The 19,416-nt window shown below is 42.8% G+C and overlaps 1 protein-coding gene across 9 annotated transcripts in view; it reads right to left on the bottom strand.

Moving 5' to 3' along the window:
• src (v-src avian sarcoma (Schmidt-Ruppin A-2) viral oncogene homolog) overlaps nt 1–19,416 on the bottom strand; it is a 33,234-nt gene that overhangs the window by 7,655 nt on the left and 6,163 nt on the right. The window contains exons 1-8 of one of the 9 annotated variants that reach the window (XM_052059464.1): nt 17,306–17,465; nt 8,935–9,198; nt 8,375–8,474; nt 7,596–7,613; nt 5,601–5,699; nt 5,275–5,295; nt 2,583–2,609; nt 2,346–2,449 (exon numbers count right to left, since the gene is read on the bottom strand). In XM_052059464.1, coding sequence (XP_051915424.1) covers nt 2,346–2,449; nt 2,583–2,609; nt 5,275–5,295; nt 5,601–5,699; nt 7,596–7,613; nt 8,375–8,474; nt 8,935–9,198; nt 17,306–17,441 — 769 coding nt within the window. In that variant the 5' untranslated portion in view covers nt 17,442–17,465. Of the gene's footprint in view, nt 1–2,345; nt 2,450–2,582; nt 2,610–5,274; nt 5,296–5,600; nt 5,700–7,595; nt 7,614–8,374; nt 8,475–8,934; nt 9,199–17,305; nt 17,466–19,416 lie in introns of those variants that run through there. The other 8 variants (XM_052059472.1, XM_052059467.1, XM_052059466.1 and 5 more) reach the window with 8 other exon arrangements.

The following is a 19,416-nucleotide window of genomic DNA, read 5'->3' as shown; positions in this document are numbered from 1 at the left end:
TGTGGGAGAGGTGTCACTTTACTTCCAAACTATTGCTGAGGTGTTTCTGCGAAAGGCATGAAATCCAATCCAACGCACTATTGAGTGTTGGACAACATACATGTATGTGTGAAGGGTTTTAAATGACCCTTGAGGCATTGCTTTTTGCGATGTGGGCAAACTATGGCAGGCGTCAAGTCATACCGAGTCCAGGTCTGCACCAATTACAGTAGAAAAATAAAAGCTCCTGAATATTGCAATCTCTACTCGTGTCATCACCACGCCCACATTTTGACTTCAATACTATACCTGCAGAAAGTACATTGATACTTGTACTGAAACAATCAGTGCAAAACAACTCAAAATTCTTCGTCTGTCTATATTTTTGGGCAATAAGTACATTCGAGGCACAATGTCACCAAAACGTCACATTTGCAAACACTGGTAAAATGGGCGAAGAAACAACATTTTCGCTTTGAACGCTTCATCCACGCTGCCTAACACACAACCGTGCGAATTGTGTTCACTGTATATGGAAACGTGCCGCCAGACACACACAGCTTGTATTCCGTCTGACTCCACCAATGACAGAGTTGGAGCGCTTCTGCTGCATTTTTATCCTGAAGTACAGATATTTGTAAATTAAGCTATAACTTTATTTTAGCCCCCTAAAATGCACGCTATGGATCTGGTACCATTATTAGGTGCAACACTAATCTGGACTTTATGTAGCTTTTAAGACTTGAAATGCACATCCACGTCAAGACATTCAGTATTCATTTGCAGCATGCCTAAATATACACTTGCTAAATGCCATATTTCCGCAAAGAGGAATTTTATCGTGCCACCACTATATTTCAATTTGCGTCAATGGACTCTGGATTTGAAAGCAAAACTAAAAGGGAGAAATCTAAAGACAAATCAAGACGGCAAGCAGATTGGGATGAGTATATTAAGTCACCTGTCCGTGGAATATAAACATTGACACATACAACAGTGTGGAGAAAGCACGTCAGAGTTTACTGGAACGTAAATCACACAGTCTGACACTGTCTCCATGTAATGCAAAAACATGATTAATAATGCATAGGGAACTTGTTTACAACATGTTGCATGACTCCCCATTTTAACTCGTTTGCGAAACGACATGCTGCTACTGATTTAGCTAGCAACAGAGTTCACCATTTATTGTCTACGTATGAACGGCAGTTACAGTTGTCACCTGGTTATGCCCTGAGGTGAAAAGGGAGGCAGGCATCTACTATAAACTGGATGGAATGTACTGTATACTTTAAATAGACATCCATTCATCCATTTTCTAATCCGCATATCCTTCCAAGTTATGCGCGGGGTGCTGGAGCCTATCCCAGCTGTTTCGGGGCAGCAGGTGGGACGCCCCCCGAAGTGGTTGCCGGCCAATCGCTGGACACGCATAGACGAACAACCATCTGTGTTCACACTCACGCTGCGGGACAATTTAGACTGTTCCATTAAGCTATCATGCATGTTTTTGGAATGTGGGAGGAAACCGGAGTACCTCGAGAAAACCCATGCGGGCATGCGGAAAACATGGAAAAACGCTACACAGGGAGGCTGGAGCTGGAATCTAACGCTCCACCTCTGCACTGTGAGGTCGACATGCTAACCAGTCAACCACCGTGCTGCCCTTTAAATAGACAATAACAATACAAGAGGAGCGGCGGCCCGGTAGTCCAGTGGTTAGCACGTCGGCTTCACAGTGCAGAGGTTCGATTCCAGCTCCTGCCTCCCTGTGTGGAGTTTGCATGTTCTCCCCGGGCCTGCGTGGGTTTTCTCCGGGTGCTCCGGTTTCCTCCCACATTCCAAAAACATGCGTGGCAGGCTGATTGAACACTCTAAATTGTCCCTAGGTGTGAATGTGAGTGCGAATGGTTGTTCGTTTCTGTGTGCCCTGCGATTGGCTGGCAACCGATTCAGGGTGTCCCCTGCCTACTGCCCGGAGACGGCTGGGATAGGCTCCAGCACCCCCCGCGACCCTAGTGAGGATCAAGCGGCTCGGAAGATGAATGAATACAAGAGGAATAACCAAAAGCAGCAGGAGATGAAGTCAAGAAATTAAAAATATAACCCAGCAGTACCAAGTAGAAGGTTTTATGATTGTGACATTTTATTATTGAAAGTAATTCTATTTCCTATGGAAATGTTTTTTTGCATATCCGAATTGGATGTCGACAAGCATCCTTCGAACAGACCACGTTTGACCTTCTAGCATATCTTGTGCGAAGGTTTCGTGTGTGACTGTGACTTACTCTGCGATTCCCTTCCATTCCAATCGGACATATTGTGAGTGTGTGTGTGTGTTAGGGGGTGGGGGGGGTGAAGCTCACCTTTGGTGGTCTCGCTTTCCCTCACAAGGAACGTTCCTCTTCTATTCTCCAAACTGAGCAGCAATCTCTCAGAGTCGCGGCGGGTTATCTTGCCAAAAAACCACCTGATTTGGTCAAAGAGGAAAAAGAGAGAAGGCACAGGAAGGAGAGGGTTGGTGAAGGCCCAAAGAGTTGAGGCTAACGATGAGAAGAGGCAAACACATATGCACAAACGATGCCATGACAACAGCCGCTTACCTGGACTCTGCAGTCAGTGTGAGATGACTGCAGAAGAAGGAAGACAGAAGGTGAGATAAAGAGACGTGAAAGAAGGTTAGTTTAACATATCAAGACCAAGTTCCCCCTTGGTGAGAACGAAAGGAGGAAGGAAGCGTTCTGTACGGACAAAAGTATGGGGACACATTCTGCCGGCAAGACGAAAAAGATGAAGAAATCTAGTTATTCTCCTTTTGGAGCTGAACCAGCTTCTCCTTCTTCTGGAAATTCTTTCGATAAGACAATGTCTGGACTTTTGTCCATTTGTGAGCTCAGACGGAAATGATGATGAGAGGGCCTGCTGGCATTGCTTCCATCTCTCTTATCCCAAGGGTGTTTGATGGGTGTATTCTTCCACACCAAACTCATCCAAGCATGCCTTGATGGGCTTTGCTTGGAGCACTGGGAAGTTCTTCCCCAAACCTGTCCCACAAAGCTGGAAGAAGAGTTCAGTTACCCAAAATGTCTTACTGAGGCCCGCTGCATACCCTGTGATGTGGCCGAACCCAACTGAACAGTGCGCAGTGTGTTTGCCTTCGGTAACTACTTTTTATGAATGGTCGACCGTCGGCAGACCGTTTGTAGTTTTGTTTTATAATCTGAATTATAGATGAATGCTGTCCTATCGCAGATTTCCTGACCAATCAAAATTCACATATAATTTTTTTCTGATACAAAGGGAGATCCACCCGGCCACCCCCAAGCGTTACCAATATAAGACATAGATAACAGTGTGTGTGTGTGTGTCGTGTATATCATTTACAATAATACTTAGTAATATATTAATTCATTTATTAATATTCATGAAAAATTCATATGTCTCTGTGGCTAGAAAGCAAAGCGTGGAGAGTCTCTGTCATCTACCCCAGTCAACGAATGGCACACTTATTGCCAACTGCCTGTCAAAAATCCCCACTGCATCCTTTATTTCTCAACTATTTCCTCTCCGTCTGTTATTACAGTATCGCTACAGCGGGCAGGGCAATCTGCTTCTTCCTTGGAAATTGTGGCAACAAAAAAAAACTGTTGAAAAGGGGTACCCAACAGCTGGTCAAAGGACCACTTGGTACTACCTACAAACTCGCACAAACGCACGCACGCAGTTACGCACACACACACACACACACACACACACACACGCTGTTGAACATTTTTTTGTTAATTGTTTTGGGTTTTTTGTATCAATGACATTTGGCCTACTCGTTCTGCTCAGTAATTCCAAACATTTAAAAAAAAAATTAATGAGTCAAACTGCTCAAACAGGTTCAAAACAAGCAAAAATAGCTTCGGTAGCCGACTTGATGTGTTAATGTACGCACACGTCGGAGAGTGAGGGGAACACGGAGTGCATAAGCTCAGCCCCAGGGTCTTCCTAATCGATCGGGGGTGGGGGGTGTCTCAATGGCGAAGACACAAGCTGCCTCGATCAGTGCACAAGCCACGAATCAAACGTTGGCTGCCTGTCAGGCTGCTGGTGATAACATCGTTGGTTATTTATGAAAAGTTCAGGTAAACCAGGGGTGCCCATTAGATAGATCCTGATCTACCGGTAGATCTAAGACGGGCCCCAAGTAGATCCGAGGAGTGTCGAGGAGAAAAAAAAAAAACAAAAACATTTGTGTCTCTTTGTACATGTTAGGAATACAGTATATATTTTTTGTGTTAATGTATGTTGCACCCTAATCATCCTATCAGTCTCATTTTCACAAAATAAAAATAAAATTAAAAAATAAAATAAAGCAGGTAAATCTTGAATTTACAGTGGCGCGTGATTACGTCACCGGAAGTTGTTTGTGCTCAGCAGTCTGCAATTGCAGCTTGTAATCAGAGCTGTTGTGCTATATCTTTTATCGTCATTATTCTCATTCAGAGTTTGCTATGTGTACAATTCACCGAGGGGGCACGGGCAAAGAATAGGAATCTAGGAGGGCCCAGGGAAGTACTTTAAAACTGTACGTGTGAGCTACGATAGTTAACAGGCTGCAAAAGTGCATCGCATGCCTCAGTTTCAGGCTGTTTCTCATCATGGCGTGCATGTGTGCGTGTGTGTGTGTGTGTGTGTGTGTGTGCGCGTGTGTGCGCGCCGGTAAGGGTAGATCCCGGGAGGTTAGTTGATCGAAAAGTAGATCTTCGGTCCAAAAAGTTTGGGCACCCCTGAGGTAAACAGTATAACCCACTAAGGACAGTCACAGCTGCCCCATTCTATATACTAATATACATATCTGTATTCTTTTTATTTACTCTCTTTAGTGGAGCATATATCCTCCAAATATACGTTACCATCCGGCTGAGACTGCTCGTGAAACCCCTCTACCCCCAAGATCAACAGAATGGATGAACTGGTCTGTGGCCCCCCCCCCCCCCAAAAAAAGGTTGGGGATCACTGCAGGAGAGAATAATGTACTGTATGCGGATCTTCCAAATATTGTTTGTCAATTAGAACACAATGCGACTCAGTCCAGTGCGACGACTTGGTATGTGTGCGAGGGTCACTCGCCAGGTGTGAATCGCTGAGTGTAATTTGTCTGCGATTGTCCAGTTCAGTCATGTTCGGCCGCATCGCTCAGTGATTAGTCACCGTAAGATGAAGAATTAGGGTTCCGGGACAATAAAGGACTCAAGTCCAACCTCTGATGGATTAATTAATACATGAATACAGTATGTGTCTCAGTACCTTTGTCCATATCGTGCATCGCTGTAGCAAACAGAAATAGTTTAACATGCAGAAAGCAAGATAAGTCACTCACAGATTGAACAGCAATTATGAAACAGTTCATGAGGTTCACGTGTTTGGCTTGTAATAAGTGACAGATTTGTGTGTGTGTGTGTGTGTGTGTGTGGAGGGGTGGGGGGGGGTCACTTTGATGACATTTGGCATGTCAATGACTTTCCATTTACAAAATTCTTAACTGGGATGCTTTAGTGCTCATTAAAATGAGTGCAAGGGTGGCATGCAAGACAGATAAAAGTGTCGATAAATTCAATCAAAAAATGCTGTACTCTTCTGCCTGGATAGAGTCGGACGGAGCCACATAATTGCTGGGAATATATCCACTCTCTCCGGTGGTCAGGGAGCGTGCCAGCCACCAGTCTCCCTCTCTGCAACGACAACACACATCACATGAGACACAAAAAACACACACATTGAAAACAATGGGCAGTGTGAATATTTAGGACAAGGTTGGGGGCATTCAAATTCCGATTATCATGCGCCGGCAGAGATGGGCGTGATAGATATCGTAGGTTTTTGAAATTCATCAACGGGGGTTTTATCAATTTGCCATTTGGTTTTAATCAACAGGCTTAAGTTGAGCAGTCGCTACATCTCGAAGCAATTGACATGTCATGGACTTAAATACCAAGAATCAGTCGATTGGTGCCATTAAATTAGACCCTATTAGTTTGTTGCTTCACCAGGCTACTCAAACAAAACATAATGTAAAATAAGAAAGCCACGGGAATGTGTGTGAGATTTTATATACAGTGCACTCCGCTTAATAGAACACCATTGGGCCGAAGCGCTTCTGTTCTACTAAGCGGGGTTTCTATTAACCGGAGACACTTTATTAGGTACACCTTCAGACACGTCGACGACCAAGTTATGCACGCAGAAAAACCCCTGCTGACGAGTTAGAAGAGATATTTCGACTGTGGACGTCCATATCTTTAATCAAACAACAAAACAACAACTTTAATCAACTTCAGTCAAACATCTCAAATCACGAGAAAAATTTCGTTACTTTTGTCTGGAAACAGGAGTCCGTAATTTTGCGGTTGACTTCCCTCTCAATGCGCTGGATAAGAGGGAAGTCCTGGAAACCGCGGGCGTACCTTCTGAGAATCCGGCAATGCATCGTATCGTCTGAGTATGTCCTTCTTATAGCCCTCGTCTCTTGAATGAAGTTGAAGCCATTGTGACGTGCGTGTGTCTATGTGTGGAGTGACGCGTGCTACCTGTAACTGTATACGGCTAGAACTACCGCGTTTTCTCACGATAGTGGTACAGTATCGCGATAGCTACACTTCGAAAACCACTAGTTTACAATGTTCATTGCTTACGGCCTGTTCTATTAAGCGGAGATCTGTTCTACTAAGCGGAGTATCTTTATAGGAAATTGCATTAGGCAAATCGGTTCCAGAGCCTTTTGCTCTATTAAGCGGATTACTCTATTAACCGGTGTTCTATTAAGCGGAGTGCACTGTATATATCACACACACAATTATATTCATTTTATTCGGTTTCTGAAGCACATTTCAGAATTTCAGTAAACCAATTCCGATTCCTATTTGGTTTAAAATTCTTCATTCGATTGAAAGCTTATTTCATTGAAAGTCTTCATCAAAGCACTTCATGATGTGGATGGTCCTCGTCCTTTTTTCCATGACAGGTGGTCAAATACTGTATGTTGAAATTGAACATTAAAATAAATAAAGAAACAAAACAACATTACATCAATTTTTGGGTGTAATACCTAATTTTGACACAATGGGACATGCAAATGTGGGTAATATGACAATGGAACGAGATTGTGTTTGTATGCTGATCATGATTAGGGATCAGCTCCTGAAGCTTTGCAGCACTGCAATGACCATCTACAGTGCTGAAAAGTCGAAGACAAACGTGACTGGACTACAGAGGGGAGGGGCCAGTGTGGTTTGGATAACATTATTATGCACACTTTGGGTAAGGCAAGCAAACACATGGGCAGGCGGCACATCTAGGATGCCTTCACACAGAGAGTTGTCAATCAGTTGAGTTAGTAAAGTTGGTATATATATCACAATATGCAGCACACCAGCAAATATTCAAATAGAAGATGTAATCCCTTAATTAGCATGGTTCGGTATTCAGTTTGTTTGGTCTGCACTTGGGTTTGATCACTGGGTTTAGACTTCACACCAAGGGGGAAACTAAACGAGAGTTAAATTAAAACCGACTCAATGGCACTTGTGTGAAAGCACCCTTGAATGTAACTCCATTGCAGCTTCACAAACCTGCAGTTCACTTTCCTCCTAGAAAAAAAGTGATGGATAAAGAAAAGAAATGATGGGGGGGGGGCATGGAGGAGCGGGGGTTGAGGGTGGAAAGAAAAGTGACAGTTATAAGCAGTGACAGAGCATAGCAGCAAGTATGAGAAAACCATTAAGCGGACATTAATCAATATCACAATATCAACGTGACAATCTGCAAGTCACTGGGTACAACAATCCTCTATGGAGGAGAATTAAGAGCCGGACTCTGTCTTAACTGGACCCTTATCTTATCATTCTTGAGCCGATGCCGATCTAGGTCTTTGGCTCAAGGGGACCAGATACCAATAATCCACCACTGTACACACCGGCGCCGTCTAGGTCAACAGTTAGTTAGCGGGTAAGCAGCACAATGTTCATTGAACATCTATTGATTCATGAAGCGACCCCCCCCCACCCCCAGCCCCCACCATAACCCCCTGACCTCATTTGACTGCACCAGGAAGCTTGGGTTGTTCCCAGTAAATGTGAAATCAAGAAGCAATGATGGAAAAAAAAACCAGACTTTGCTTCCGGGAGTTGTCAATTTACCGTATATTGTGTCGACTCACAACAGATGTTATATAAAATATTTTCCCTGTCCAATGACCAACTTGGAAGTCAAATTTGCGATGATTTTTCTCACATATTTTACAACACAATATGAGATGTAACCCCCTTGATCCCCCCCACCACCACTCCCCGGACCCCCCCACCCCCCAAAAAAATCACGGCAAAAATGTAATATTAGCAATATTCCTTACGTGTTGTTGACGATCTGGAGGCGTTCTCCCTTTCTGAACGAGAGATCGGAAGCCGTTCGAGACTCGTAGTCGTACAATGCCACGAAGGTTGTTATGCCTCCTGTGTGGAGAGGAAACATTCCTGAGTGCATTACAGATATTCCCGAGGATGTAAAATGAAGATGTCAGCATACCTCACAACTGTTCACTTCAGTAAGCAACAATAAATTCACTTGCATGCTTTGCTTGTGCTTTGCCTTTCTGGTGATAGTTACTTCAAAAGGTCACCCATACACATGAGCATTTCTCAAAGTTTAAGTACTGTTCATCTTTTTTAATATTACGGTTTGTATGTAATGTACTAGGGCGGTTAATGTTACTTAAAACGTCTCCTGTATGGTCAGTATTTTATGATGGAAACGGGTTTACTCGGGAATGTTTTTTACCCTTTTCCATCATTTCCTAAGGAAACATTTGTTTCAAGCTCTACAAACATCCCAGAATGAACTGCAATCGATATTAAATCACAAAACAGACCGCTAAAAAGAAGAAGACTACAGTTTTGAGCAAAGATGTCTCACCCGCGAGTGTGATTCTGCTTGAAGAGGAATCATGACTACTGTTTTCCACGCCGCCAAACAAGGCGAGTTCGGCCTTAGTACTCATGGAATGGTTGCCACCGAGGATGCCCTCCACAGTGGTGCTACGACTGGGAGTTGAGGACTGCTGAGCGGAGTTCAGGTGGTGGCCGCCGGCCCCGCCTCCGGAGCTGAGGTTGGTATCGAGGCTGATGGTGCGGGGACCCGACTCCTTGGGCTTACTTTTGGATCCCCCCATTGTGAGGCCTGGAGGGAATTGAAAGACAGGAGAGGTGTGGGGTGGGGGGATTGGAGGGTGGGAGTAAAATGAAGTGACAATTGAAAAATATGTAAGCCACGATAAAATATGAAGTTTTAACGCTTTCAGGGACGGCGGTTACAACAGTGGACAGCTGTTATCAGGTTACAGGATGCATGAAAGGGTTCAAATGAGTTGTTACCATCAAGGTTTCTTGCCTTGGACCCACATTTTAGCCTAGTCACTAAGTGGCGACCTACTTTAACTGATGCAAATGTTTTTTTTTAATAGTCTTTGACATAAATACGATCTACTGTCGCCAACGGTTGCAATTGTTCGCCCCTCACTGGGATCGGGGCTTCGGAACCACCGGTCATACCAGAGGCGATTAATGCTCGTGAATATACCTGTAATGCAGAAGTCTTTCTTCAATTAGTCGTGTCTATCAGTGATATGGTTAGGACCGAGATCGGTGGTTTTCTTCTATTCCTGAAAAGATTAAAGAAGCCTGGATGGAAATTATGACTGGTAGAGAGGTGACAAGACCCAAGTATTGATTTGGCCGTGCAAAACATGCAGAATTGTGTTTTTTTTTTGCTTTGAAATTACTACAACCTGAAAGGCAGAAAAAATAGAAATTTGGGCCATTTATAGGCTTTAGGGGTTTATGCTAGTTAAGTCATTTAACAACAACAACAAAAAAGTCACGTGAAGAGTGGAATTATGACCCAGAACCAGACAGGAGACAAAAGTGGCAATATCAAAGCCTTTATATGGAAAAATTCAAAGTAAAAAACAGAGAGCAGGGCTTTGCCGTTTTTAAACTTCAATATCTGTGAACGTACCCTAAGAAGTGTGATAATGATGATAGATTACGTCCTAGACATCAGATACATCGACCACCATACTGTAAAGTAACGGACAAGGAAAAAGAGTCATTAAACTGCATAGGGACAACAAGAACAAAAACATCTTTGCCAGAAAAGTTGAAAGTTCATATGCCACTTGTGTGGGGGAAAATAACAGAGAGTGACGTAGGACATCAGCCGCATACCCAATACTGTATCAGCTGCTGCTCCTCACAATCAAAACACACAAACATGCACACACATGCACACGCACACACGTGTGCAAAGCTGATCCATCCATCCATTTTCTATACCGCTTATCATACTTTTGACACGGAAGTCAGAGTTAACCGTGACACAATCAGTGACTCCAATTCAAATATTTGATTGTATCATTGATTAGACTATGGGAAAAGCAATAAAGCCCCCCCCCCCAAAAAAAAAAACTAGAATGTCACTCAATACAGCAAAGACCTTCACCAAGGCCAAACTTACTTGGTTAATTATAAATTGAATTTCAGGCATTCCATAGAAGCTTTTGTTTTTCAATTTGGACGCTGAAGTAACAACAACGCTGAAATATATATTCTCGATCGGTTGCTCCAAAGTAAAGTCAGTCTCATTTTTTTGAGTGACGGTCGACAGACTGGCTAATAAATACTGAAGTTTAAAGGCTAATAATATAAATAATATGCAGATGAACGGTCCGTTTAGGCTCAGTGCCTATTTTTTCAGTGCTCTTCCCATTATGCTTTATATAGCACTCGAGAAGGAGCTGTAATTACAGCTTAGTGTGGGAAGATGATTACACTAAGCCAAGGCTGCGCTATGGTAGAAAAATATGACCACAGGGGGTTCTGCTATGAAAGGCTAATTTTCAGAGAAAGTTGATTTGTGAGCTGTAGTGACAAGTTGGCAGGGGTCAGAGTGCCCACAGGAAGCGCCAACATGCTCAGCCTGCCGGGCATTCCATGCATCACTTTCATTTCATCGTCGTGTCTGCGTCACTCGAGAAGAGCTTGTACTTGATGACCGAAAGTCTGAGTCGCAAACGGTCTAATATAAGGCAAAATGTGTACATTTAAGAACCCGAATGTTCAAATAAGTTTCCTTAAACCAAAGAAAAAACACTAAAGAAATATAAAAGAATGATAAATTCTGGTATCATTCTTCTCAAATATTGATTCAGGTCAAGGGAGCATCGTGGGTCTTGTGGTGAGGACTTTCATTTGCCGACGGATTTGAATGCAAGAGTGAATAGTTGTTCGTATACATGTGCCCTGCAATTGGCTAGCAACCAGTCTAGGGTGTACCCGTCTCTCACCTGAAGTAAAATGTAACAGGGAGTCAATCCGTTCTGGAAAAATTGGATTGCATGTGCTTTGCGACTGTTCAGACGACAAAAGAGCCATCCAAATTCAATCAGGATGGACTAAAAATCGGATTTTGGCTGGCAGTCTGAACAAGGCCTGGCTTAGACCCTATTTCCATCCATCCATCCATTTACTAAAGCTGTTGTCCTCACTATGGCACGGATGAGCTGACTTTGGGGAGAGTAGCCTCGTCATCATATAGACCCCCCGCAAAAGACATTACATTCACACCTACGGGCAATTTAAAGTTTCCAATTAGCCTAACATGCACGTATATGGAATGTGGCAAGTGAGAACCACGGAAGCGTTTCAATGTCACACAAGACTGTGAATCAAATACTACGCCACGCTCGCCTCCTAATAATTTCAAATTAAATAATTAATCAAACACCGAACTGCCTTGCTTCAACAAAATGTTTTATTATTCTGACCATTGCCCTGCGATTGGCTGGCAATCCCCCCCGCTGCCCGAAGACAGTGTGATAGGCTCCAGCACCCTCCGCGACCCTTGTGAGAGTAAGCGGATTGGAAAATGAATGAATGAAATAATATTCCAACCATGGAATCGATTATTAATATTTCTATTACTGTATTTCAGATGGGGACAAACGGTTGCCAAATCCACACACTGTATATAATGTTCGTGTTTGGTGTATACAGTATCTGACACCATAGTCTTTTCTTGGCGTTCCGTTTCCAACAGAGCCATTTCAGTTGACAGCGGATGACTCACAATAAAGCTGTAGCTGGAGGGTTTTGTGACTTGAAAAGCAGGCAGGAAACAGAAATAAATGAAGACGAGCAATCCTGCATTTGGACAGAGCGGAAGCACGTGCGTCAGTTTGCTAAAAAGGTTAGCCTTTTTCTGGGCTTGAAGAGGATGTTACAATGGAGAGAGGCCCGGGCTGCATGAAAATCTCTGTGGCAAGGCATGGGGGTGTGTGGTTGCTTGGGTGTGGAGGGGTTCTCTTAATTATGCATAAGATCTGGCAAAGCGCTCCAAATCCTTGGAGTCTTCATGGCTTTGATTGAATACCAACAGCAGTCTTTTAGTAACGCTTCTGGGTTCCTCCCTTATAGATGCATTACTTGGAGATTTTACCTGGAAAAAAATAAAAACATGTACAGCCTTATTCAGTTTTTTTTTGGAATAAGAGCAGTGTTATGATTTATGAAAAATTGACAGCTCTTATCATCAGTCACTGATGATGTTTGCGATGAAGGAGGGTTCTTCCTCAATATGGAAAGATTCTTTTACATCTATAGAGACATGAAAATTGGCCAAACTGGCTTCAGAAGTTGTTGTTGGGTGGGGAGGTTGTATGTAAGCTTGATGGGAAGATATTCCCTGCTGTGAGGATGAAAAAAAGTCAAGTCAGACTGACAGATGGTGAAACGTGTGTGAAGAGGCAAGTTCGGGCTTGTATGCTGAGACCAAACCCACAACAGTATTCTTCACTTCTACATTGGTTTTGGTTGAATATTGGGTGCCTTGTGTTTTGGCACCCACTGATTAATTGGACAACAATAATAAGAGGGAATGAATTCATCAAAAACCTGCATAGGTTTTTTTCTTTTTTTTTTCCAGGGACTATCAAAAGTTTCACATTTAAATGATTTGAACATTTTTGGAGTAAATTTCATGACTTCACTTTGGTGCTATTAACGGGGCGGAGAAATAACCTAATTTACAAATTATGAGTCACAGTCGTGCTAGCAAAGCACAAATAAAAAGCAGAAGTTGAGCGATAGTAGATGGTCCATAACGCAGCCGTTGTGGAAGTCCTGCCGTTGCTAGTTCAAGAAGCAAATGAGCTTCCTCTAATGGCTAAATGAAGCGGCAATTGAAGTGAAGATAACGCTCTGGTTTCATTGCGTTTATTTACATAAGCGCACGTCATAGGTGGACTGGCCGAAGCGCAAACAGCAGACCTGTTTGTCGGCTTGTTCTCGAAATGCAAACGGATGGGCTTACGTTTGCCTTTGGATCATTGCATCCAAGGGAGACGCATCTGCTCCTTTTTAGCATTTATCTCTGCAGTGCTCTGCAACGGGCTGGCCAAAGTCATGGGGTTCACAGATTAGCAAGTCTGTACATGTGTGTGTGCGCATGTGATCCTTATGTCAGCGCACACTGCATGCATTCCTTCATCTTAATACCCTCCATGTAATTACAACACTCCTAGTTCCATCCCCGGGTCAGCACCACCAATTGCCACATCCAAACGCTCTCGTTCCCATCCTGATTATTGTCATCCTTTTCTTTCGTTGACTGGCTAAACATGTGGTGTCAAACATGCGGTCCGCGGGCCGGAACGGGCCCCAAGGTGGTTTGATCAGGCCCGCAGGATCCTTTAAAAGTGAAAAAATGCTTAAAAAGACAGAATGAATATTTTTAATAAGGTGTGATTCATGGAGTATCCGCTAGAGGACACACTGTTTTGATCATAGTACAAGACAACAGCGGCCTCAGACTGTCATTGAGACAGACCCAACACAGCAGACGCTATCAAGGTCATATGATTACTTTATTCTTTACACATTTAATAACACCGTCCTTAGTTTCTAAGGTGTAGGCAGGGATTACATTGAGATTTTATATGCACATGTGTAAATGTTGTAAAAATTCCTTTCTTTATAAATCTCATTTAATCTTAAACTGCATTACTATATTTTTCAATGCCAATTACTTGTTAAAGTTGTGACTTGGTACAATCAATGGGATCAGTTGCAATGCATGAAGGTATGATATGAATGAGTCAATTGCACATTTGTGCTTCATGAAATGTTTTGTAAAAGATATGTTCATTAAATTTCAAAAATTTCCTGATGTTCTTGTGCTTCTTTAGACCAAAACAAATAAAAGACCTATTATTTTGGTTATTTATAGCCGAGTACTGTATAATATTAATCGTCCGGCCCACTTGACATCTACCAAGGCCATATGTGGCCCATAATGTGAAATTAGTTTGACAACCCCGGGCTAAAAACTTGCGATGACATTCCATCGGGGCCTGCAAACAAACACGATCTTTGCAATGACAAGACAGGATAGACCAGTCTGAGCGTTGCAAGGACTTCTCTTTATCCCGTCTCAACAACTTCACACAAGCGATGGTCCAAGTTAAATGTCACTATGTTCCCTTATTCTCCTCGTTGAATCAACCACAGGGACTCAGATGTGTTTGCACAACTAACATTTACTGTACACCCGCATAGCTTTCGGTATCACCTGTGCTGTCACAAAGGTTGAGTGTGTCTCAAATGTTCTTTTTGGTACACGACCTCTTCAACAGGCTGTGCAGTCAGTACCTTGACGTACTTTTCTCAAGAACATTGAATGACTGCGTTAGTCTGATTGAAAGCGGGCAGGTGAACACGTCTCTCGGACTGATATATACATTACATTCGTAATTCATCGTATTACATTCCGTTTCTCATATGTTGCTTCCTCACTGCACAGCTGAGTGACGACTTGCGACGGCAGAACTCACATACCCTATGAGCTGCGGGAAAATACGAAAACCAAGCCACACAGAACACATCACTTGAAACCAGACATGCAAACAAACAAAAATGTTACAGGAGAACAATGGCCGTATAATTCTCAGCCTGGATAAGTCGAAATATTTTATTGGAGAAGAGACGAACGGGAACTAGACTAGTGCAGCCAAGGGTAGACTGCGGTGTACGATTCTGCAGCATCCAAGAATAAGCCAAAACAAAGCTAATGTTAGCATGTGTACTGTCATTTCTAGCCTTGCAACCTCAACTGCCACAATGACATGACCGTGCTGACCCTGCGGGACTTTATGAGTCAGCAGCAGTGGTTTACATCAGCTGTATTGTAACAGCTCTGCCAAGTTGACATGGTACAAAAGAAAAAAAAAATTGTGTAGTTGATCGTGCCAATGGAAAAGTTTCAAGAGTCAAACATGCACACCAGGATAATGCTGCTAGGAGCTGATATATTGCAGCGTTTTTACATCTACAGCTGGATATACGCTTGAGGTCCAAGTGCTCACTTCTACCATGCGCAAACTTAATCCAGGAACTGGCAAAGTTTGGAAGGAAAAAGGGTCTAAATTACTCTCATGGGTATATTCCACAAACTCCCATAAATTCTGAATTAGGCAGTATTGCTTTTGAATCAAGGAATTTTGGGGGTGCTGAATATATCTGACTGACTTGAGTCCATATATGTTCAGGCTGGGCAATAAAATGATTTAATCTTGATGTCGATTTTGGTTACATTACGATTGAATGTAGTGGGGAGTGTCTGTTCCCAATATTGCGAAAGTATCCTGAATGCATCTTGTTACTTGCACCTCAAGCATGCAACTTGATGTAATTCTGCCCTCCCTGAACATGCCTTAAAGTGGTCAATGACACCCCAGTTGAAATTGACCATAAAATTAAACATACCAAGAATTACACACATTGTATATTTAAATACAAGACATGCTTCCTTTTAAAAAAAGAAAAGAAACTTTGACTCTTCTTGTCTGATTGCAAGTGTGTATGCCGTGTATGAGCGACACCACACCGCCTTAAGAGTGTGCACAGCAGATATTTATTCATTGTGTTTTATTGATATTATTTTATTCTATTCTCATTTTACTTTGTTACTCATTTATTTTCTGTTTGTCGTTTCAAGTTATTTTTAAAGTTGAGTTTTGAAGGCTCCAAGAAATGGTCATTGTTCCATTTAGTCCATTCATATTACTCAGTGTTGAGCTGGTTTAAGATGATCTGAACATGCTCCACAATTTTTGACAACTGGACTACCTGAGCCTGGTGGAGCACAAACAACAAGTACTATGCAGTCGAGCTTACAGCATGCACTAAATGCATTGAGCCATGTTAGCGGTTTACGATCAACCTTGGTTCTTTATATATTTTGCAACATCCATAACAGTAATTCGTCTGCATATGGATGACCAAAAAGGCCAAGGGGCTGGGGGGGGGGCATGGCGCCCCCGAAGGTAATGGAGGTAGACACACTTAGTCCAATGAGAAATTTATAGGGAGACACGTAGTACAAATAAATACCCCCCATAGGGCTAAACAGTAGCTTGACAAGTAAACTCTGAAAAGCGTCTCCATATTTGATGGATAAATACAAGCCCTCGCTCGACTGCATGATTTTGCCGAGTCCTGAGCATGAGTCCCAATCACAAAGCAAAAACCGCCACCCAACTGTCATGGACGGTCACTGGGTCGGGCGGGAGGGGAAGTCAATATTTACTACTCCTAGCACATATGTGCACATCCCCGTGGTTGACATGGAGGCAATTCTGAGCATTCCACAAAATCAACACACAGCAACAATGAATGATGGCAGCTCATGTTATGAGGAATGAGTTTCTGGAAAGTGAAAGAAGGTGAGACCACCTGGCAGATTACATTCGATGCTTTTGTCAACAGCCAGAATACAAACATTCCTGTGTCACATTCCAGCCTCTCAGGAGCCAGCAGTGTTTGGGCATTTTGGTCATGTGGGTGGACTCCCCCCCCCCCCCCCCCACCGCTCTCAACCCCCTCAAGTGACCTATGTTCAAACCACCCTTTGTTTGCCAAACTGAACTAAACTGACCTTCAAATCATATGACATCGTTGGGCATGTGGAGCAGCAGCTGTCTTATAGCTTACTGAAGAATTATATGTCCACTTCCAAACAACAAACACAGTTGGCACAAACTGCAAATTCATGGATTAATTTTATCCCCCCGCCTCCCACTCCACCCTTTTTAATCCAAGTATGACATGCATGAAATTATTTGAGGTTTCAGCCTTAGTTGCAAACAAATCCAGGCCATTTTAGATTTGTTTTCTTTTTTTGCACGGGAAAGACCAAAACAAATCTAACTAATCAAATCCACATTCAACATTACCTTTAATCACAGGGTTGTGATAGTACAGGATAAAAGGTTCCCAGTAGCAGAGGGGAGTGGGAATATCAAGTAGTAGGAAAAAAAAAAGACTGGGTCCATGAGGAAGAGGGAACGAGGAACAGTTTTTTATCCCCATTATTATTATTTTTATTATTGTAATTTAGCTAACCTCAAAAAGGGGAGTGGTATGGGAGTGGCAGCCATTCTGAATGTGACCAGGATGGGATGGGAGTTGATTTCACCGTGACGAGACGGGGCAAGGTTTTTTTTTTAAATACCTGTACTACCGTCTGGGATAGACAGTATGGGATGATTTTGCTGAGTCCTGAGCATGAGTCCCAATCACAAAGCAAAAACTATCACGCCATCGTCATGGACGGTCACTGGGTTGAGCAGGAGGTGAAGTCAATATTTACTGCTCCAAGCACAAATTGTAGGGATTTTTTTACATTTTCTAAATGTTTATATCAAGGTCATATATATATTCATATAAAATTTAAGAAAGCCATACAATTATGGCAAAGAATAGCATTAAGACCCACTGAATTTGAACGTGACACAAATAATTTCTCAAAAAATTTGAGATGACATATTTTTCTCATAGATTAACTCGAAAGATACTTAAGATATGTGAATGCCCATTGGTTGAAACAAGAAGAAGCTCAACAAACTCAAAAGCCTTCTCTGTGTTCATTCCCTCAGCCCAGGTCTGAGCACTTTGCATGAGCGGGGTGGGGGGGGGGAATCAGAGTAGAGCCACAGCCACCCCAACCAGCAAACATGTTCAGATATGTGAGTGAAGTGTGCATATGCTGTGACATTCCCCAGTATCGTGCAGCAGTGACATGAAGCACAGTCATCATGCAGGAATGCCAAGGCGAGTTGAAACTCAACGCCTGCTCGCACGGCCCACAGCAGGAATGCACGGAAAGCAGGTATGGAGTCTGTCAACCCAACATGTGTTCAGAGGTGAGCTGCTTGCAATGCAAATCCTTTACAAAGAAAACGATGCAAGAACAAGAGTTAAGGTTGAGGCCTAATTATACGACCATCAACATATGTTATACAATGGTCCCGGACCACTGTTGTATATGTTTTTATGTACACTGTTGGATATATTTTTTTATTATTGCCTTGCAATAATAATACCAGTAATATAGTTGGAAAAAACTAAAACTGTGCATTTGAATAATAGTAATAATAAGTGACAGGGAGAAAATTGTATCAAGACTCCCACCCCCTCCAGCCCGCCCTGACAGCACTTGGTAGCTCCTTCAGCCAGAGACTGTTACACCCGCGCTGCAAGAAGGAGAGATACCGACGCTCGTTCCTACCGACTGCTGTCAGGCTGATGAATAAAAAAATAACAATCATAATAATAATAATAATTAAATGATGTGAAGGAAAATTGTAAATAGTACTGCGATTTATCCATTGTGTTCATATTGTATTTAATTGAAAGATGTTTGTTGTTTTTTTTTTTCTCTTTCTCCTTTCTTCTTTCTACATACATTCTTGCTGCTGGAGGCTGTAAATTTCCCCAGTGTGGGACGAATAAAGGATATCTTATCTTATCTGAAAAAGTACTAGTTTCAGCGAGAGCTTAGACCAATAATAGCATTCAATTTTTTTTCTAAATGTGTTCATGTTGTCCTTCTTCATTTCCATAAGGGATTTCACTTTATCTGCCTTTAAACTGTCCCTTTGTTTTAGCAAGTCTCCATTTCAATATTCAAACCAGCAAAAGACAGAGGACCAGGGCTATGCCCTTACAGGGTCCTCGAGGGTCCATGGCAGATTGCCCAACCAGTCTACATGTGCTTTGTGGACTTGGAGAAGGCGTTCGACCGAGTCCCTCGGGGAGTTCTGTGGAGGGTGCTTCAGGAGCGTACCGAACCCCCTGATAGAGTCTGTTACGTTTCCCTATACCACCAATGTCAGAGTTTGGTTCACATTGCCGGCAGTTAGTCGGAATCGTTTCCAATGAGCGTTGGACAACGCCAAGACTGACCTTTGTCACAGATTCTGTTCATAACCTTTATGGACAAAATTTCTAGGCGCAGCCGAGGTGTTGCTGGCATCCCGTTTGGTGGCCTCGTTATTGCATCTCT

The sequence above is a fragment of the Hippocampus zosterae genome, chromosome 2 (genome assembly GCF_025434085.1).
Source record: "Hippocampus zosterae strain Florida chromosome 2, ASM2543408v3, whole genome shotgun sequence".
NCBI lineage: Eukaryota > Metazoa > Chordata > Actinopteri > Syngnathiformes > Syngnathidae > Hippocampus > Hippocampus zosterae.
Note: the sequence above shows the minus strand (reverse complement) of the source record. Positions and strands in the feature narration are given on the sequence as shown.